The 19,422-nt window shown below is 38.5% G+C and overlaps 1 protein-coding gene across 8 annotated transcripts in view; it reads right to left on the bottom strand.

The window, feature by feature from the left end:
- pan (pangolin) overlaps positions 1-19,422 on the bottom strand; it is a 575,726-nt gene that overhangs the window by 96,692 nt on the left and 459,612 nt on the right. For 6 of the 8 annotated variants that reach the window (XM_067095689.1, XM_067095688.1, XM_067095686.1 and 3 more), the window contains exon 4: positions 5,775-5,921. In XM_067095689.1, the coding sequence (XP_066951790.1) occupies positions 5,775-5,921 (147 nt within the window). The remainder of the gene's footprint in view (positions 1-5,774; positions 5,922-19,422) is intronic. The other 2 variants (XM_067095687.1, XM_067095693.1) reach the window with 1 other exon arrangement.

Below are 19,422 nucleotides of genomic sequence, written 5' to 3'. Positions count from 1 at the left end.
AGAAATCAGCATCAAAATTAGACCTACAGAAAAAGAAACATATTTATATACATCGCATCTTAACAATTTTATGAACAACAAATATAAAACACAAAGCACATGATTACAACACTATGCTTAAAATATCAAAAGTAGGCCTAGAGTATTGAGCAAATACCTCGTTTTAAATTTATGCCAGAGTTTTCGAATATCAGAAATCACTCAGAATATGTTTTTTAAATTTTTGTTTTTGAGCCTACAATCGTTACCGTGCACTATTTTCAGAAGATCAACAGTCAACCATATATATATATATATATATATATATATATATATATATATATATATATATATATATATATATATATATATATGAATAAGATAGCTATTAGAAACTTCAGCATAGCAATTACCATTTTTCTTCACCTACGTTTCAAGAATTCAATTCCCATCATCGGGCTAGAACAGAGAAAATAAGAAATTCATGCATCAGATTATAACAGTAAAATATATTTTTAATGTAATGAGCAAACATAAGTACGGTAAGTATAATATTTAATGTAATGAGCATACATACGTAAGTATAATATTTAGCAATTTATAACGGGAGTTTCCAGTAAAAATATTACAGGGCTGGGTGCGAATTTCTTTGGAGTCTGTCCAGTGGTTTTCAAACTTGAGAAACTGATTTCGAAAGGCATGCAATTTATCGATTAAGTTATGTTTCCTGAAGAAATTATATTTTTTGGCAAAACTAGTTTCAGAAGAAATTGTTATCCGTGCCGAATAACAATGTGACTGGTTGCTTCCTTTCCCCTTCTGTCAAAATTCTGTACTCTTTGACATTCAGGCTTCTCTGTCAGTCAGTTCTCATCTCGTTATGTTTGCTCTTCTTTCCTTGTAAATAGACAGTTTAACAAATCTCTACCAATACCTCATTTTTCTCCTGTCCTTGTAAATGTCAGGTTTTAATTTTCCTCAATACCTTGGCATCTCATTCTTTTTTCTTGGATTACAATTCAGCTTTTTGCTATTAAAATTACAGTTCTTTTTAATTTCGTCTTTCATTGCACGTCATTTTTTAAATGTTATTTTTGTACACTCGTTTCGTCCTAGTCCTGGTATATAGCCTAAACTGCTCATTTTCTCTGTTTTAACCCTTAAGACGAATATTGAATTCCTGAGACGCTCATCAAGCAAATAAATTTGAGACTGGAAATGTTGAAGTTTTTACTAACATTATACATAACACACACACACACATATATATATATAATGTATATATATATATATATATATATATATATATATATATATATATATATATATATATATATATATATATATATATATATATATATATATCTATATATCTATATAATATCTAATAACTGAATATCATGCAAAATATACCTTAAATGAGAGAGAGAGAGAGAGAGAGAGAGAGAGAGAGAGAGAGAGAGAGAGACTAACGATATATGACAGTATCCATTATGTTGCACGCGCCCATGTTTTGAACGGACCAGAGTAACGCGCCGAAAAAATGCCAGGATTATAAGGGAGGTTGTCATCACCCAGCAACGTTGCGTTCCCCATAGCGGCCCTCCCTCCCTCCCTCCCACCCTCCAGCCTTCCTGTCATCTATTCACCGGCCCGGGCCCTGCGCCGATCCCTCCCCAGACGTAGCTATTTAGTGTTCGTCATCAGAGTTTTCAGCGTCCGCATTAATCCCCAAACCAATTCAACCAAACGCTGCCTCACAACTGCAAACAATTCAATCAAAAGGAAAAAAGGATCACAATGCATTTCAAACGCAAGAGCTGCAGGCTTAATGGAAAGTGCGTGACCTAGCGTTAATATAAATCCTGGATTCTAACAAACCCGGGATTACGCGACTATGAAACGGTTCATCCGTTGCACTCATCATTTCCATGCATCATTCGAACGGCAAAATAGAGCGCTTCAGTATTTCCAGGCTGCTTTGGGAAAGACTCTGATTCCTTCATGCTAATGCTTATACTCCACTACGGCTACTACAGCCCCTCTCATTTGGAGGAAACGAGGAAAACGTTTGTGTACAATGCACTAGTCTAAAACCTGGTCGATACGAGTATACATAAATATACACGTGTACACATACACAACTGCTCTCTCTCTCTCTCTCTCTCTCTCTCTCTCAAGATACCGTCTGAAGTGTCTTGCCGCCTCTTACGACGTCTTTCCCGAACTCATCTGTTCCAAATTTGGACGGAACCCCAGTGATAATCTAAGGACGCGAACTTACAAGAATTCCGCTGTTACAGAAGACATACGTTCCCAACACATGCAATTAATAGGAAATAAAGAGATTATATAATCCCACGGAAGTAACAAATAATAATGAGGTCTATCTTCTCAAGTCAAGTTAAAAGACCCTGTTAACAGAAAGACTATTGGACGTAATACTTGGTGAAGCGAAAAAAATTCTGTCACAATATAAAAGAAATATATACAGCAGACGACTTAAACTGGGACCTTACTGAGCAAGTGCAAGGAAAGGGTAACATCTCACGGGCCGAAACTGCCGATGAAAATGCAGAACGCTTTCATTACATCCAGCCAGATCAAGGGAAAGTTTTGCCAGTTCATTCCGATAGGAACAGTAAATGATCATCCCTTGGATCAAGTTCCCTTCCTAGGAGAGCAAGCAGATTACAGAGCATCAAACGTACTCTAGTATACTGAAAAAAATAACACACATACACATGAAATCATACACACACACACACACACACACACACACACACACACACACACAGATTCCTCGTTGGAGGGGCTTGCCCCGACAGGTGTTACCTCTGCGATTCCAACTCCCTAGCATACCCCTACAGTCGACTTACTATCAGATGCTAATTTCACAGCTTGAGCGCACGAGGCACATCAACTTTCACCGGAACGTGCCCATATCGCTCTGCCCTCGCCTAGATTCGAACCAGGTCATTTCGCTAGTAGAGCAAATACTTTCCAAGAAGATCTATCTATCGTATAATCAAGGCAGTCACCTCACATAATACATGCAACTCATTATCCGTTCTTCTCCTTACTTTTACTTGACATTACATTCTAGGCATAATCCGCCACCACCCCTTAATGAAGACCAGAAATTCCGAGTGAGGGCACTACGCGCACGAATCCGCTGGCCCCAAGATCTACTGTATGGCGACGCGACGCTCTGGGCGACAGTACATCGAAAGCCGCCACCTCCTCACACCTTTCATCAATGCCATTCCCATTCACCTGCCACCCAATCCAGGCATACCGTGCACGCAAACTATTAATTAAGGTCATTACAGAAACGCCACCGGACTTGTGCTGCGGTTGGAAGGAAATACTCAAGCAAACCGCCCTAATTCCTTTTTATCTCAACTATCGGAAACGAACGAAGTCACAAGGTATTCGATAAGACAAAGCCAAGAAAGGCTCAGTGCAAAAGGTCCATCAGTCTACTAGTCCCTCCCTCTTCTCTTTCACAATGTTTAGTTAATTCCATTAGAACGACCAACCACATCAGTTACGATGCAAACATATTGTTACCTTTGCGTGTGGAGGAGCACGTTTCGTACTCGGCGCAAATATCCTCTTACTTCAACACACCAATCGATTTGGCAAACTTTACACAGCTATAAATTGTTGTACGAATGTATACTTACTTCAGACCATTCACGCCACCAGTTATAGTACCTAAACGTTCAGTCAATAAAATCGTGCAAAGTTAATCTCTGAGTGCAACATCACAAGGACATATAAAAATAAAAGGAATTGGGGTAACAATACTCCTATGTTCGAAAATACTGTGCAGAATGCATAATGATGTGGATAAAACAAAAACGAAAAAATGTCATAAAAAATAAAAACTATATTCAAAGGGTTAATATATTCTTGAATCTTGAATTGAATATAGAATTTATGCCAAAGGCCAAGCACTGGGACGGAAACTGACTGTAAAAGGTTTGAAAGGTGTAACAGGAGGAAAACCTCGCAGATGTACTATGAATCAATTGTTAAGAGTGGGTGGAAAGTAAGTTGGAAGAAAGAGAATACGAAAGGAGGTACACTAAAAGGAACGAAAGGGGTAGCAGCTAGGGGCCGAAGGCACGCTGCAAAGAACCTTAAGTAATGCCTACAGTGCACCGCATTAGGTGCACTGACAGCCCTACCCCACTACGGGGATCATTTAAAGACGCAGTCCAAAACAGATAGAATAAGACCGCGAAGTGGAGTTACTTCATACAGATTTATTCTTATCAGACGGACTGAGAAAATTAATTATCGCCCCAAAATAAATGATCTTTAATGAAACCGGGTGAATCTCCTACTCCTTTGATCTACAGCTGAATCCCAGCTCTACAGAAGACTTTCGATTCTTTGAACATCTTGGTTATCCTTGCTACCGCCACCACTAATAGACGTGGGTTCGAATCTTTCATCTTCGGCACTTGCTTCCTTCATCCAGCAAGTTAAGGAAATAGAAAATGTTTTTCGGTTGGCAAGTCTTCATATTCTTCCCTTCGATGTGCAAAAGAAACTTCGTGAGAGAAATCTCAATATCAAAGGTCCTACCAAAAGGACATAATACGTGGACATATACATTTCTGAACATTATACTCTCCATTACGTATGCACCAATTACACCACCAAACAATATCGCTATTTTTCTCATACTCTGAATCATTCTACAATCGCTCATTTTCTCAAACTCTCAATGCTTCAGAAGTCGAGTTGCCATTAGCTTCGATGAACTAAAGAAAATAGCAATACAAAAAGATAAAATATCAAGTGTTCACCTGAACATTAGAAACCGAGACCAAAGTAACCAAAAGACGTCCAAGGCAAAAATTAAAAATATAAGATATATAAATGATCTGCCCGAAGATTAACTGTAAATTCTCAATGACCTAATTTACCGTTATATCTTAGAACACAGGATGACATTACGAAAAATTATGTCAATTATGTAATATTACTTCAATTAGAAAGTGCCAGTTCCACCGAAATTAACTGCTTGCATCTGTACAGTACAAGGGGATTCTGATAATAATGCAAAAGGTTACGAGGGAACGTTAATTTTTTTTTCGGAGGTGCCAAGGAGGCCGAAGAAAAGACACGTATAAGTAGTATACATGAGATGAATGATCTAAGATCATTTCTATACACAAGGAAAATTCTAAAACAGATCACATGAATCTTAGATTAAAAGTGTAGATGCTCGACATCCGTTCACTTATGCTTTGCATGTTTGTTTAAAGTATTTGTGAGTTATTCATGCCATATCAAGCGCCACATTTAGCTCTCTCACGCAGGCCGCTAACCATGTAAAATACATTTGTCTCAGAGTCTGGTGTCCCTATGGATTCTGTGCAACGGCCTTCCACAGTCGGTGGCCCAACAATTTCAACGGAGGGGTCTAAGTGACCCTAAATCAGCATGGACGGAGGACACGAAAGAAAACATGCTGATTATAACTACAGTAAACGAAAGCACACAAAACAAATATCGTCACTGTTTTCACTGTTTAGGTAAGGTTCTCTTCTCCTTTCAAGACTATATAAATTTACTCTTTACAGTAAGCGTCCTTAACTTCTTCTATTCTAGCTGTAATGACCTTTGTACACTCTCAAAATATTCCATACAACGAGAGAGCATATGAGAGAGAGAGAGAGAGAGAGAGAGAGAGAGAGAGAGAGAGAGAGAGAGAGAGAGAGAGAGAGAGAGAGCTGTCGTTACTGCTTATGTATAAAGAACACACGTACTAACTAACCTGCTTTGGGATCCAACTGGTACGGAGAAATGCCCATGTGTGCCGGAGGGGGCTGGCCCAAGTGGGTCTGGCCATTGTGGTACAGCGAGAAGAGGGAGCCACCGGCTGGACCCGCACCAAGACCCATTTTTTCCGCCGCCTGCAAGGTAAAACAAAAGGTACATTTTTATAATATTACAGTTGAGGTATGTTATTTTCTTCTCAAATTTCAACATTTCTTCAACTAGCCATCACACATACAAAACAAAAAATATAACCACAAAGACTGATCTTGAAAATAGTAAATAAAGGACGAAATATAAAACTATACTGTACATGAACACGTGGAAAGAATACGTAAGACCAGCTACGTTCGATAAATAATCTCTTTTAAAGGAGATTAATAACAAAAATCATTACACTTCAACATGACCGTTTCTAGTTCATCTTTTCAACAAGCTTCTACAAGACTACATTTACTGCAAGCCATTTGTGCCAAACAAGTTCAACTTCATTATATCGGAAGACTCACATCAACTGGCCTTTTCTTTTTTAATCCAAATTCCCCCGCCCACCCAAAGAAAAAACATTAACTCTAAGAGGAGCTTTCTAGAGAAATACTGAAAGCTTCCACAACGATTCTAAAATTTTCAAGTAAGTGACCCATTACTCGGGATTCTCCGCAGATTCCCTTAGACGTTAGAGCCCAGCTTGAACGAGGCCCCTCCATTTTATGAACTGGTCGTTTTATTTTAATTCAAATGGAGATTTGTTGACAGGTCCCTTTTTGATACTTTCTGGATTTATTAAATAACGTATCGGTACTCCAAACAACTTTGACACTTTGTCAAACTTTCCGTGGGAAAAATGAACCTAACTGTCAACAATATTGAGGGGAAGTTCGTTTTTCAAACTTTGATATGAATGATGTTCCGAATGAGTAATGCTTATGACGCCTACTAGTCTTTCCTTGGCAGTGTATTATTTTCCGCAAAAGCAAAAGGATTGAAAATATATCGAACGGAAAGAGAACAGTTACTTCCGACCGGAATAAATCATAAATTACAACATACGTGGATGTCAAGAAGTGTTTATGCAGGTTTCCAACAAAAGGAGGAAAACCAATATAGGCAAGAGGAAACCTTGCATCAATACTTTCCACATAAAGGCAGCCACAAATCCCAATATTCTTCACAAAAAAAGTAAAAAAGAGAGCTGTCATTGGATTAGAAACACTTGTGTCACGTCAAACGGACATCTTCGTTTGAAAAATCTGCAACACATAACTGGCACCACTGCCTGATCGTGCATACATAACAGGCTGAACAACTTAGACATTGCTGCCTTAAGAAGGAGTTATGGTTTGATGTACAGATATAATGCGCCTCAAGGAAGAAGAAGAAGAGCACCTAGCAAAAGGAATGTTCACTGAATAGCAGATTAGCAACCACGCTCTTCACTCCTGTATGGTTCCGAAAACAGAAAATAAACTTATTCTCGATTGTTCGTGTGGTGAAAATCACAAATTGGCCGAGATCAAGGCTTTGTAGCTCAATACATTACTGATAAAAAAGGAACAAAATATAAAAGACTAAGCCCTGGAGTTCTGAATGTTTGTGGAGGTGTTGCAGAAGGGAGCGAAATTAATGATAGCTGACTTCTTTAAGGAGCAAATACTTGATGCTTTGGCATTCACAATGTCAAAGGTGAAAGGGCACCGTGTGAGTACAGGGAAGGAAAGGCTGAGGTATGACTTGTCTCGGGAAACTAAAAGATATAAAGCTACGGCTGGGATTTTGTTTGTGGGGTCAAGTATGGGCAAAATTGAGCACAGGGAGAATGAGTTGTAATATAAAGAGTGTATATGGCCCAGGAGTGGAAAAGAATGGGGAAGAAAGAGAATGTTTCGGGGAAAGTCTGAACCTGAGCCTGGTTGGGTTTGGGTAATGTAGAAGACCAGTTGTGCTAAGTGATTTATGTGCAAATGTAGCTGAAAGAGATAGCATTGCTGGTAGGCATGACGTTCCTGTAGTAAATGAGAACTAAGTTTATCTTAAACTTATAAATATCTTGACTTTAGCTATAACACAACAAAGACAAGGTATTCCTCCAGCCACTCCTGTTATCAGTAATTGGAAATGAGGCTTGGTTGTTAGAAATGTGACTACAGGAGTGGCTGGAAGAATATCTTGTTATTATTTGGTTATGGCTAAAACCAAGATAAATAAGTTTAAACTGGAGAGGCAGGACATGGTTGTAAATGTTATTAAGACAAGAAGTACGTTTGACAAGGTCAGAAGAGAATGTATGGAGAAGATGGATGAAATATTGACTAGAATTGAAGATAGCCTACAGATGAAGACAAGAGGTGTGGTGTGTAAAATTCCAGCATGGGGCTGCACTGTCACCATTGAAGTTTTGCGTTTGCACGAGAGTTGGAAGGTGGAATAACAACAGTTAGTGGTGGGATGGAGAGTGCAGGTTTAGTGAAAAAAAAATTACTTGAGGTGCTATTGCATAAGAGAAAGGAACATCATATACCGGTACACAAGAGGAAAGATATGGTAGTCAAGAATAAAGTGAGAGGAAAAAAAATTACAAACAGGATCCTATGATACAGGGGTAAAAGAGTTACTGAATGGCTAACCAGGGTTTGTAAAGTTTTTCTGGATGAAGAAAAACTCTCAAAATAATGTGCGACATGATTATAAAAAGGCGGTTGTAGCTATTTGAAGAATTACAAGAGTATAACATTCCTTCTCATTGTGCTGAAGGTTTCAGACTGAGAGCATAAGACATGACAGGCACTGAGAGAAGAACACTGAGGATTTAGACAAGGAAGAGGCTGTACAGAGCAAGTGTCTCTTGTGTGGGAAGTTTGACAGTAAATGAAAGTGGGTCTCACACAATGTTGTGTCACTTCTCTATGGGAGTTTAACATCTTTAGGGAGCTGACAATATGAGAAATTAGGGAAAAGAGATCAGGTGTGAATGCAGCTACGGATAAAAACGGGGCAACAAATAGCGTGTGGAATGGGTACTCAATGGGGATAGTGCCAAGAGCTGCAGAAACTAGTAAAAGTGAAAATGATTGCAAAAAAGTTAGAGCTGAGAGGAAATGTAAGAGTTATGTTTTGAGGATGGGTGGATGGAAACTAGGAAGATTGTACAATGAAATATTAATAAAGATGGTGGAAGAATGGAAGGGGTTGATTCATATTTGGAAGCAATATAATGGGTGATGTTTGGATGAAAGAAGACGTCGCCACAGAATAGGTGGAGAGAAAGGTAGCCCGATGATGGATTACAAAAGACTGGAAAGAGATGAAGTGCCTATGGAGGACATGGTGGGAATGAATAATGGGACTGCTGAGCCGACTTTCCCTCATATTGAAGTGTCAATGTTGAATGTAAAAGTGAAGTTGTGGAAATAATCTGCCTGGAAAAAGGATTCCTAAGTGTGTTTTGAGATGGTTTGGCCACGCGTACAGGACGGAGGACGACACGTTACAGAAGAGGAAGTATAATTCATAAGTGTTTCGACGGAGAGAAGAACTCTACAATCCACTAAAGGAATGCTTGAGTTAATGGAAAGGCAGGGCCTTAATATCCATGGATCCCAAGAGTGTGTGCCAGAGATGAATAGCGTAGTTTGTTTGCCTGTGTGTACGAGATGGGAGGGGGAGGGGCTGACGTGTTGCTGATGCGCTTTATGTGTAGGTGCATAATTTGGCCAATAATGCAAAAGCTTCCTGCTCAGTAGGCTCATCCAGGCCGCAGCAACTAAAAGCGTGTAGCGACGTCCACTGTTTCACCGGAGGCATCATTTTTAAAATTTTTAAAATATTATATATATATATTTATATATATATATATATATATATATATATATATATATATATATATATATATATATATATATATATATATATATATATATATAACATATATATATATATATATAAAACATATATATATATATATATATATATATATATATATATATATATATATATATAATATATATAAATGTGTGTGTGTACATGCATAGCCAGAAAGAAGAGAGTCTGATGGGACATAAGAGAATCTACGAAGGGCCCGATGAAACAAGGAACCGGCATAATATAAGAGAGAATCAATAAGGGTTGAACAAGAGGAGTAGAAAGCCATGATTATGTCCACCCTTTCTCCCCCTCCCACTCCTTCATACCCCTTCTCCTTACTCCTTCATACCCTCTCTCTCTCTCTCTCTCTCTCTCTCTCTCTCTCTTATTAGAATGGTCTTCTCGACACTACAATATTCCATACAATGCCACGTGTTCTTCCACTCTGGCTCGCTACTCGTAATTAGGCTTAACAGGCCAGCGGAGAAAAAATGAAACAAACTCCCTTCCCATTCCCCTTCCACTTCCCCTTAACCCTTAGCCTGTCCTTCCAGCCAACCATTTCTTTTTTCAGCGCGCGTCTCCACTAACCCCGCCCCCTCCTCATCGAAGCCATCAAATTCAAGTGAAAGCCTTGACCCCCCATACGGCTCTCACAGAGCAAACTCCAAACAGAAAATTATGCAAGATGAGCCTCCAGGCCATTTGACCCAAGGGTAAAGGTCTAGCTAAAAGAACTGACAACAGCGCTGTATTACTAAATGAAGAGAGGCGATACTCAAATACATTCCCATGCGGTCACTGCAATAAAGCAATTGGAATTGCAACGGTGACAGCCCAAAAAGAAATCTACATCCCATACAAGATTAGCTCCAGGTTACATGACTTAGGTAATCACAAAAACCCTTTCAGGTAGGATTTTTCCCTTCTATGTCCTTACTTTGAACACTTCCGTCTTCGTCTTCTTTGGCTCGCATAGGCAATAGGGATAATCATACGGATTCTCCTTTTTCCCACAACATGAACAAGGCGCTTACAAATCTTGCATACTTTGCCAATAACAATAATTCTTAGTCTTAGATCATTAACAATATTACAAATTTTATACGATGCTATAATTCAAAGCATTTTACACTTCCCGTGAACGGTGGCAACGTACACATTTGTCCATATCTACGGTATAATAAAAATGAAATCTCCGTTTCATCATTCCCTGAGTCTTGCATTGCGGCATCTGAATTAAAAGAAAAAACCTACTCTAGTCAATAACACAAACAACTCAACCGATACCTCCTCTCTTTGCGCAGCACAGATAACCTTTATCTTGCCACATCCTAACAGGAGATAAAGGATCTTCACGTTACTTGAGCGCTGAGTCATTCGTCAATGGCAAGATCTTCCTTTCTTAATCCAAATTCCCTTTCGCGTTTAACTGCTGAGTCGTGTGTGGACCCCCGGTAGAGTTAAGTTCCACCACTTCATTATATATATATATATATATATATATATATATATATATATATATATATATATATATATATATATATATGCAAATTTCGTTGAATTCTATGGCTTTTTGATTGTTGATCAACTTATTAATTTGACAATATTTTCTGGATCTTCTACGTTCTTCCAAATTCAGTTGATGGACAAAAAACCAAGATTAACTCTCTGTTCCATTTACTATAAACACAACATTCACAGCAGTTCCCGTCACTCGTCGTGACCTCTTCAAAGTGTATAACCTAGACATAGCGTCTTGTTGTTGTGTGCGGACGGATATGTAGCGCCCAAAACAACATTAATACAATAAATCATTATACTAAAATAAGTACAAAATAGTTTTAATTTATCTACAGTTATTAAAGTTACAATACAATAAAATTTATAATAAAAACATATTTTACTTTTTATTATATAATTTATTGTATTGTAACTTTAATAACCGTAGATAAATTAAAACTGTTTATTTTATACTTATTTTATTAGAATAATTTATTGTATTATTATTGTTTTGGACGCTACATATCCGTCCGCACACTGTAACAAAACAACAAGACGCTATGTCCAGATTATGCACTTTGAAGAGGCCACGGCGAGTGACGGAACAGCTATGGTGTTGTGCTTATAATACATGGAACAGAGCGTTAACCTTCGTTTTTTTGTCCATCAACTGAATTTGGAAGAGCGTAGAAGATTCAGAAAGTATTGTCAAATTAATAAGAAATTGATCAACAATCAAAAAGCCATAGAATTCAACGAAATTTGCATACAAGAAAAAACTTTTGCCCCAAAAGCATACATATTATATATATATATATATATATATATATATATATATATATATATATATATATATATTATATATGAAGCACGAGTGGGCAGGAGGAAATTATATATATATATATATATATATATATATATATATATATATATATATATATATATATAATAATATATAATATAATATATATATATATATATATATAAATTTCCTCCTACCCATATATATATATATATATATATATATATATATATATATATATATATATATATATATATATATATATATATATATATATATATATATACTATTAGGCAGGAAGAAATATATACACACACACACACACATATACTGTATATATACACAAACACACATATATATGAAGCACGAGTGGGCAAGAGGAAATGGAAAATGGGGAGGTTATATACACAAACACACATATATATGATGACAATTCAAGAGGAAATGGAAAATGTAGGTGTGACAATTCTGATATGGCTGATGATGTGGAAGTTTAATATACTGGGGATCTATCCACAATCCAGCACTAAAGGATGAATGCTGCAGTGACCGTTATGTCATTTTCCTCGAGCCACCACAGATAGGCGAAATGGTTGGCTTAATACTGAAAATATAAATAAAATCAGTATACGGACAATAAACAGGCAATGTGGGGGACACTAAGAATGTATTATGTAAAAGGGAAGTTGAGTGCGAGCTTAAGCTTAAATGGGGAAGGTGGACAATGACTGGTTTGGTGTAAAACTGACTCTGGGAAAAGGGAGTGTTATGTTTCCATGGCTCTTAAATATCTTTAGAAGAATGAAGCGAGAAGTCAGTAACAGGGCAGTACTGTAAGTACAAAGTTGAGGGATGCCTGAATCCATCTAGAACTGGGTGCGGAATGACTGATGTTTGCAGATCATGCACTACTGACTGGGGATAGCAACGAGAAACTGTAATAACTTCTCACAGTTTGAAAGTGTCAACAACAAAAGAAACAGCTGAGAGGTCATGTGAGCAAGATTAAGGTTATGAAGGCAAATGGGAACCAGGTACATGAGGCAATAAAAACTACTATGGATGGCGGAAGAATGAAGTGGGTGCTCCATACGAAGCCAGGAAACGAGAGGAGGAGAGCCACTGAACATCTGAAGCACAGGAAGAAGCAGAAGGAGAGTCACAGAACAGCTGAGGCAAAGTACTGTGGTAGCAGGGTGCATGAAGACTGCCACCAGATTTGGATTATCTAAGGAGGCTAAGGTGGGAAAGTGCAGTGTGGTGTGGATGTTAACAGTGAATGAAAGAAAAAGGGTTGAAGCTGAGTTAAACTTTATGTGCAGTACAAGTGCCAAAAAACTGAACAGTGACAAATGTAGAGATACGTAGAAGTGGTTATCATATGGGAGATGATATGGTCATGTGGAAGGAACTGAGGACGAAAAGTGTTTATAATTCACAAGTACTCGCATAAAAAAGGTAAAGCACAGGAAATGCCTTCATATTCAATAATCACAAAGGGGTTTCGATGCATTCTCGGATGAGCGAAGTTCTGCATACGTGTCTGAAGTTGCTAATGCTGAGAACGTTTTCTGCACGGAGATTCATCTGACATTCATTAGCTTGGAGTATGAATGTCGATTTTTTTCTTATAGAACCAACCCCTCTTTGGAGTAACGACTTAATTTGAATGTATTTATGTATGTATGTATACGTATATGTATATAAATACTGTGTATATATATATATATATATATATATATATATATATATACACACACACACACACACACTTATACATATACACATATTCCAGCTACAGAGATTATAGCACATTGTGTGGTTCCAGCTCCCTAGTTCCCTTACTGAAACGACCACACAGCTGAAATGAACAGGTACAAGGTGTCCTTTCTGGTCTTGGAGAACAAACGAATTTCTGATGTGCGACATTTGATGAACTGATTCAAACAAATGCAGTCGATTTACTGGAGACCATTAGTAATATTTTCTATCTACGTAATGAATATTATGCATGAAATTGGCAAAAATGAGACAGCTGTCATGAAACCTGGCAAACCTAGAGATGAGACCTCGTCCTTTTTATCTTGTCCCTCAAGATTTGCAGTTCCAAAGCAATAAATTTCCATTTCCGTCGGCTTCAGAAAGAGCAGAACAAAACAAAAATCTCCTTTCAAACATGAACGCTAAATAAGAGAATAGTCTGGAAAATGAATACACACACAACAACAAAATGGAGGCAATGGAGAAGGAAAGAATTCCACTTCTCGACAATTTACACTAGCGCCTAAAAGCCTAATCAAGCTAAAAGTTCGGATATACATAAAAAAAAAAATCGGGTCCACTCTCCGAAAATCTCCGCTGTACCTCCGCAATACAGGCGGAAGAGGGGAGAAAATGAATAGGGGGCCAAGGGGAAAAAATTCAGAAATTTTCCTACAAATCCTGCGCTATGAACATTACTTACTATGCCTTTCAAAACATTCATCTAATTGCCTAATATACTTATTATACATATACATAAACACATACACACACACACGCACATATATATGTATATATATATATAACGCACATATATATATCATATGCATGGTTGTATGCATACATATCAAAACCAATCATTCAAGTATTTCGCTCACCCTCAGAACTACAAAGAATGAGACTTTCCAAGGCTGAGCTTCTCCATTTCCCAGTCTTTTCTTATTGTCTCCAATTTTGGCTACCAGTCTGACAAATTATTCTTCTTTCCTAAACTTTCTCAACATAAACTGTATTATTTTCATCCTCAGCCTCGCGTAGTCTCGTCGGAAGCTATTAATTCGGATTTGGATCTTACATCAGACATTGGGATATGTGACTTGACCTAACTTTTCCTAAATTAATTCCCTTGTAATTTCTCTACATAACATTCCAACAAAATTCCCACGAACATTCGACACGCTGAAGATTGATACCTCACCTCTATCAGTATCTTCAGTTTAGACGGAAATAACATCTTGGATCAATTTCAGACTAAAAATACTCACGAAAGGCTAATTTCCTCAGATATCAGCGATATATAGTTGGTCTTGCAATGTTGTTGTACTGAAACTGGATCTAAGGCTTTTCACTTCAACTTGTCCTGTGTGTGTGTGTGTGTTTTAACTTCAAACTTGGATTCACTTCAACTCAAAGGTAGAACTCGGCTTTAATGCTGAATATCATTTTATGTTTACCTAGGCCACGAGGTACTGGAGAGAATCAACATACAAGAAAATATAATCTGGAAATCATGATCTTACGAATTAGCCAGTAAATTCTAAGAACCAGCAGTTTCAGTGCTTTTCGCCTCTTTTTTTGCCCCCTTTTGTTTTTTAGAAGATCGTTTTGTTTTGTTGCCCATGAAAACTCTTGGGCTGCACTAAAGGACAAAGATTCCAAATGACTTGTTCAGTGTCGTCCTCTCACCACGAGAAACTATTCTTATGCTTTTTCTTTCTCTTTCTGCATGACTTGGTCATTCCAATACCTACTGATACACTGTTTCAGCTGCGAAGAAACTGATAATACCTTGGCTCATTTCGTACTTTGTTGCTGCTACGTATCTAATTCACAAACCGTTGTAGTTCAACAGTTTATGTAATATCTTATGATTTTAAAAGCAAAAATAACATTTCAAAACAGTAAACAATCGCTCTACCAGGTTGAAAGCTAATGTAAAGAAGTAAAAGAAAAGAAAACACCAGATGCAGTATATAACAGATAACGTTGATTCATCAGTTTCTGCATATGCATATCAACTCCACGAAAATAATGTTACATCACCTCTTTCTGGAATAAGATTTAGAGAAAGCAACTCCAGAGAAAAGCTTCGCACATTCTCATTCCCTCCCATGCATATACAATATCAATGCGCAAGGGTACAAGGAACACTGCAACAGTAACGCAAACAAACGCTTCCTCCCGGGCAGCTTAGTAGGTGGTGCCTACGGTTTTAAAGAGGAGAGAAGGATGAGCGAAGAATAAACATAAATGAGATATTGAAACGGTTTTCACATTATACTAAGAAAAAACAATCTAACAAAACGAGCGCTTCGGCGGAAAGAAAAAAAATTACATCTTCCGTTGAAATTCTGTGACAATGCAAGCATTCTACTGTCTCCAAACCAGCACCAAAAATGGTTGCAATAAGGATATGAGAGAGAGAGAGAGAGAGAGAGAGAGAGAGAGAGAGAGAGAGAGAGAGAGATAAAAACTATTTCACTCTCTCCACCAGGCTGCAAGTAGAACTCGGAGAGAGGTGAGCTCTGCACTTGGGTCTCCTGAGTCGTTTTCATTCATTGGACCGGTTCTCAACTCCTCCACTCTCTCTCTCTCTCTCTCTCTCTCTCTCTCTCTCTCTCTCTCTCTCTCCGGAGTGGAAGGTTTATAAAATGTCGGAAAACTGTTAACTAAGTATCGATCAGTTAGAGGCGGCCATGGTGGGTGAGGGTGCTTGGGCCGCGAGGATCCGTAAAAGGTCCTTTGCAGCGAACAAAGTAGAGAGGCGAACTGCATTAGTGAACAAAGCCTCCACCAGCACCACCCATTTGGGCGACTCATACTAATACATGCAAATCCAAAGGATAATGTGGCGTTGGCGGCGGCAGCGGAGGAGGAGGAGGAGGAGGAGGTGGAGGAAGAGGAGGCGACAGTGTCTCCTCCTCTTCTTCTACCTCCGTCTAGTTCTTCGTCCGGTGGGTGCTGAAGGAGGTGCATCATATGAGGCCCAGGCTTAGAGGAAGGCAGGCGAACTTTAATGCCCGTTTCTCTCACCACATCCCCCTAAAAATGTGTATGTGCATGAAGATCAACATTTGATACGAGGGCTAAATCCCTTCCATAGGACCTGTGAGAGCTTACGGAACTATCGTCACTCATCATCATACAGTTAGACAACAGCTCGCTGACCAACAACTGTCCTGTAGCAAGGCCTCTTCCCAAAAGTCATACAGACCGACCTTAGACGTAAGCACAAAAATTATTATTTATTAAAAAGAACTATATAAAAAAATAAATACCTAATTAATATTAGGCTACCCGACAATTTCTGTAGACCTTCCTTTATACCCTTTACAAGACCTCTGGATACTGTCAAGACAGCTGCATTAAAGGAACGCTGAAAAGAACGTTCAGTGTCTTCTACAGAACGCCAAGTAAAGGAACAATCCAAAGATTGCCCTGCCACTTGGTATTCGGCGGCAGCAATCAAATAATGAAACGATATCTTCAACAAATGTAACTGACAATGAGAAAATTTCATCAGCCAACCAAACAAGATTCAGCAGTAAGGACGCTAGGTGAATATGAATTGCAAGATGACTCTGATGATTTTAAGATACTTAACTCTACAACTCAGCCATTCAAAAGTGGATGCCCCCAAAATAATTACCAGGTCACCCCATTATATTCTTTAGGCAACAATGGATCTTGATCTGTTATGCAATGTGATGGTATGAGATGAACAAGAGAAGAAGCCCGAAGTGCGAACATCGCCCTTGGAAACTTGCGCTGCTTTACACAACTGAAGAATTAGCCTGAGTTCCTCATAAAATCTAAGCATTACACGAGTTTTCAATTCTTCGGGGTTTTCCGTTAAACACTGCCTCAACTGAACTATCTACTATGAATTTTTCAAAAAGGAGCGCTAAATTTCTCAAAATTAATTCTTAAATGACAGTTCACAGAAAAAGTAAATAAATATTTATATTCTCTCATTTACACAGACCTGAAACATTCCACTCGTTACACACATGGCAAAAGATATTTCCAGACTCATGATCTGGCTACAGCCTGCTATAGGCGATTAGCTTAAGTTTGCCACGTGGCACAGAGTGAAGGAGAAATAATGCCTGAATCCAGAAGGAATTCCTGAGAGTATTTCACAACCAGTGGGAGTCGAACTTTCTCACCAATAACGTCCTTCCTTAAGCACACATTAATTCTTTATTGTCCTATCTCGTTATACTCAGCCCAATTTTGCGTAATCAAGTTTATATTCAGCGCAGTGATAGATGGTTGGCTCGCGTTCCAAGGACTGTGGTCAGTCGATTCACTTGAGAGAGGGTATGAGCGTCAATGAAGCCAGAAGAGGGCACGGGCTACCAAACTCATCGTATAAAAAACATGTAACAAAATCGCCGAAGTTTCTTCGGCGCAATCGAGTTTTCTGTACAGCGTATCATGCTGTATAAAACTCTCAGCTACGGCCCATGAAAATCACAGCCGCGGCCCATGAAACTTTCAGACACGGGCCAGTGGTGGCTCGTGTTGTCGGCATCTATAGCGGTGCCAGACGCACGATCATGGCTAACTTTAACCTTTAATGAAATAAAAACTACAGAGGCTAGAGGGCTACAATTTGGAATTGTTTAATGGCTGGAGGGTGGGTGATCAACATACCAATTTGCAGCCCTCTACCTTCAGTAGTTTTTAAGATCTGAGGGCGGACATAAAAAGTGCACATGGACAGACAAATAGCCATCTCAGTAGTAAATTAGTATTTTACAGAAAACTAAAAATGGAAGGGGGGGCAGAAGAACTGGGGGCTGTACCCTTCTGACATCATTCCTTTGCATAATTTTTCCCAAAACTTATATATAATTTATTTTCATAATAAAACTTTCGCCCTTTTTGGAAGTGGCGCCAAAGGCAGAGCCTTCCCATTCCTTGACCTTGTCGATGGTAGTGCCCTTACTCAGTTGAGTCGCATCGTGGCCGGGGCGCGAGCCAAATGGTACACAGCTGGGCTCTACAAAAACTTTCCACAAAACTGAGTTGGAAAGCAACTGAAATAGGACGATCAAGAAGCAAATGGGGTCCCCTTGACATGTTCTGCCATCCCTGAGTTTTAAGGCAAAAACAGACAAGTCAATAGTGACTGAGATGGTAGTCTGTCAAAGGAGAAGAATGATCAAATCGACAAACCATCTCTTGACAGTTTGTTAAATAAAAAAAAAAAAGGAACCATCTCAATTATCTCCTGAAACGTTATGAAACATCAAACAGAAGGGGGGAAAATATGTCATGGAAATTATACGTCAGCACCAATCTCAATTTAAATGTCGACATCCACCACATTAAAAATATTGACCAAATTTCGTATGCAATGTCCATGTCATACGATTAATGCTATACAGTATGTCAGTACAATTCTGTTCCAAGTTCCATATAATATAATACTAATCATAACTAATAAGGCCATCGTGTTACTCCTACTAGTCGCCAAGTTTCACTGCACAATTAACTAAGTGATGGAACTTGAATACAGAGAGAGAGAGAGAGAGAGAGAGAGAGAGAGAGAGAGAGAGAGAGAGAGAGAGAGAGTCCAGCACCATGTGGTTGAATCCGCTATGCCATAAAGCTTGCAGACGGATTACTGTCAACGATAAATACTCCTCTTTCCAAGCTCTTCAATACGTAAAGAAGCTGTGTGTGAGTGTGTGTGAGAGAGAGAGAGA

This window comes from Macrobrachium rosenbergii, chromosome 51, assembly GCF_040412425.1.
Source record: "Macrobrachium rosenbergii isolate ZJJX-2024 chromosome 51, ASM4041242v1, whole genome shotgun sequence".
Classification (NCBI taxonomy): Eukaryota; Metazoa; Arthropoda; class Malacostraca; order Decapoda; family Palaemonidae; genus Macrobrachium; species Macrobrachium rosenbergii.
This window is presented reverse-complemented; position numbering and strand designations above follow the sequence as displayed.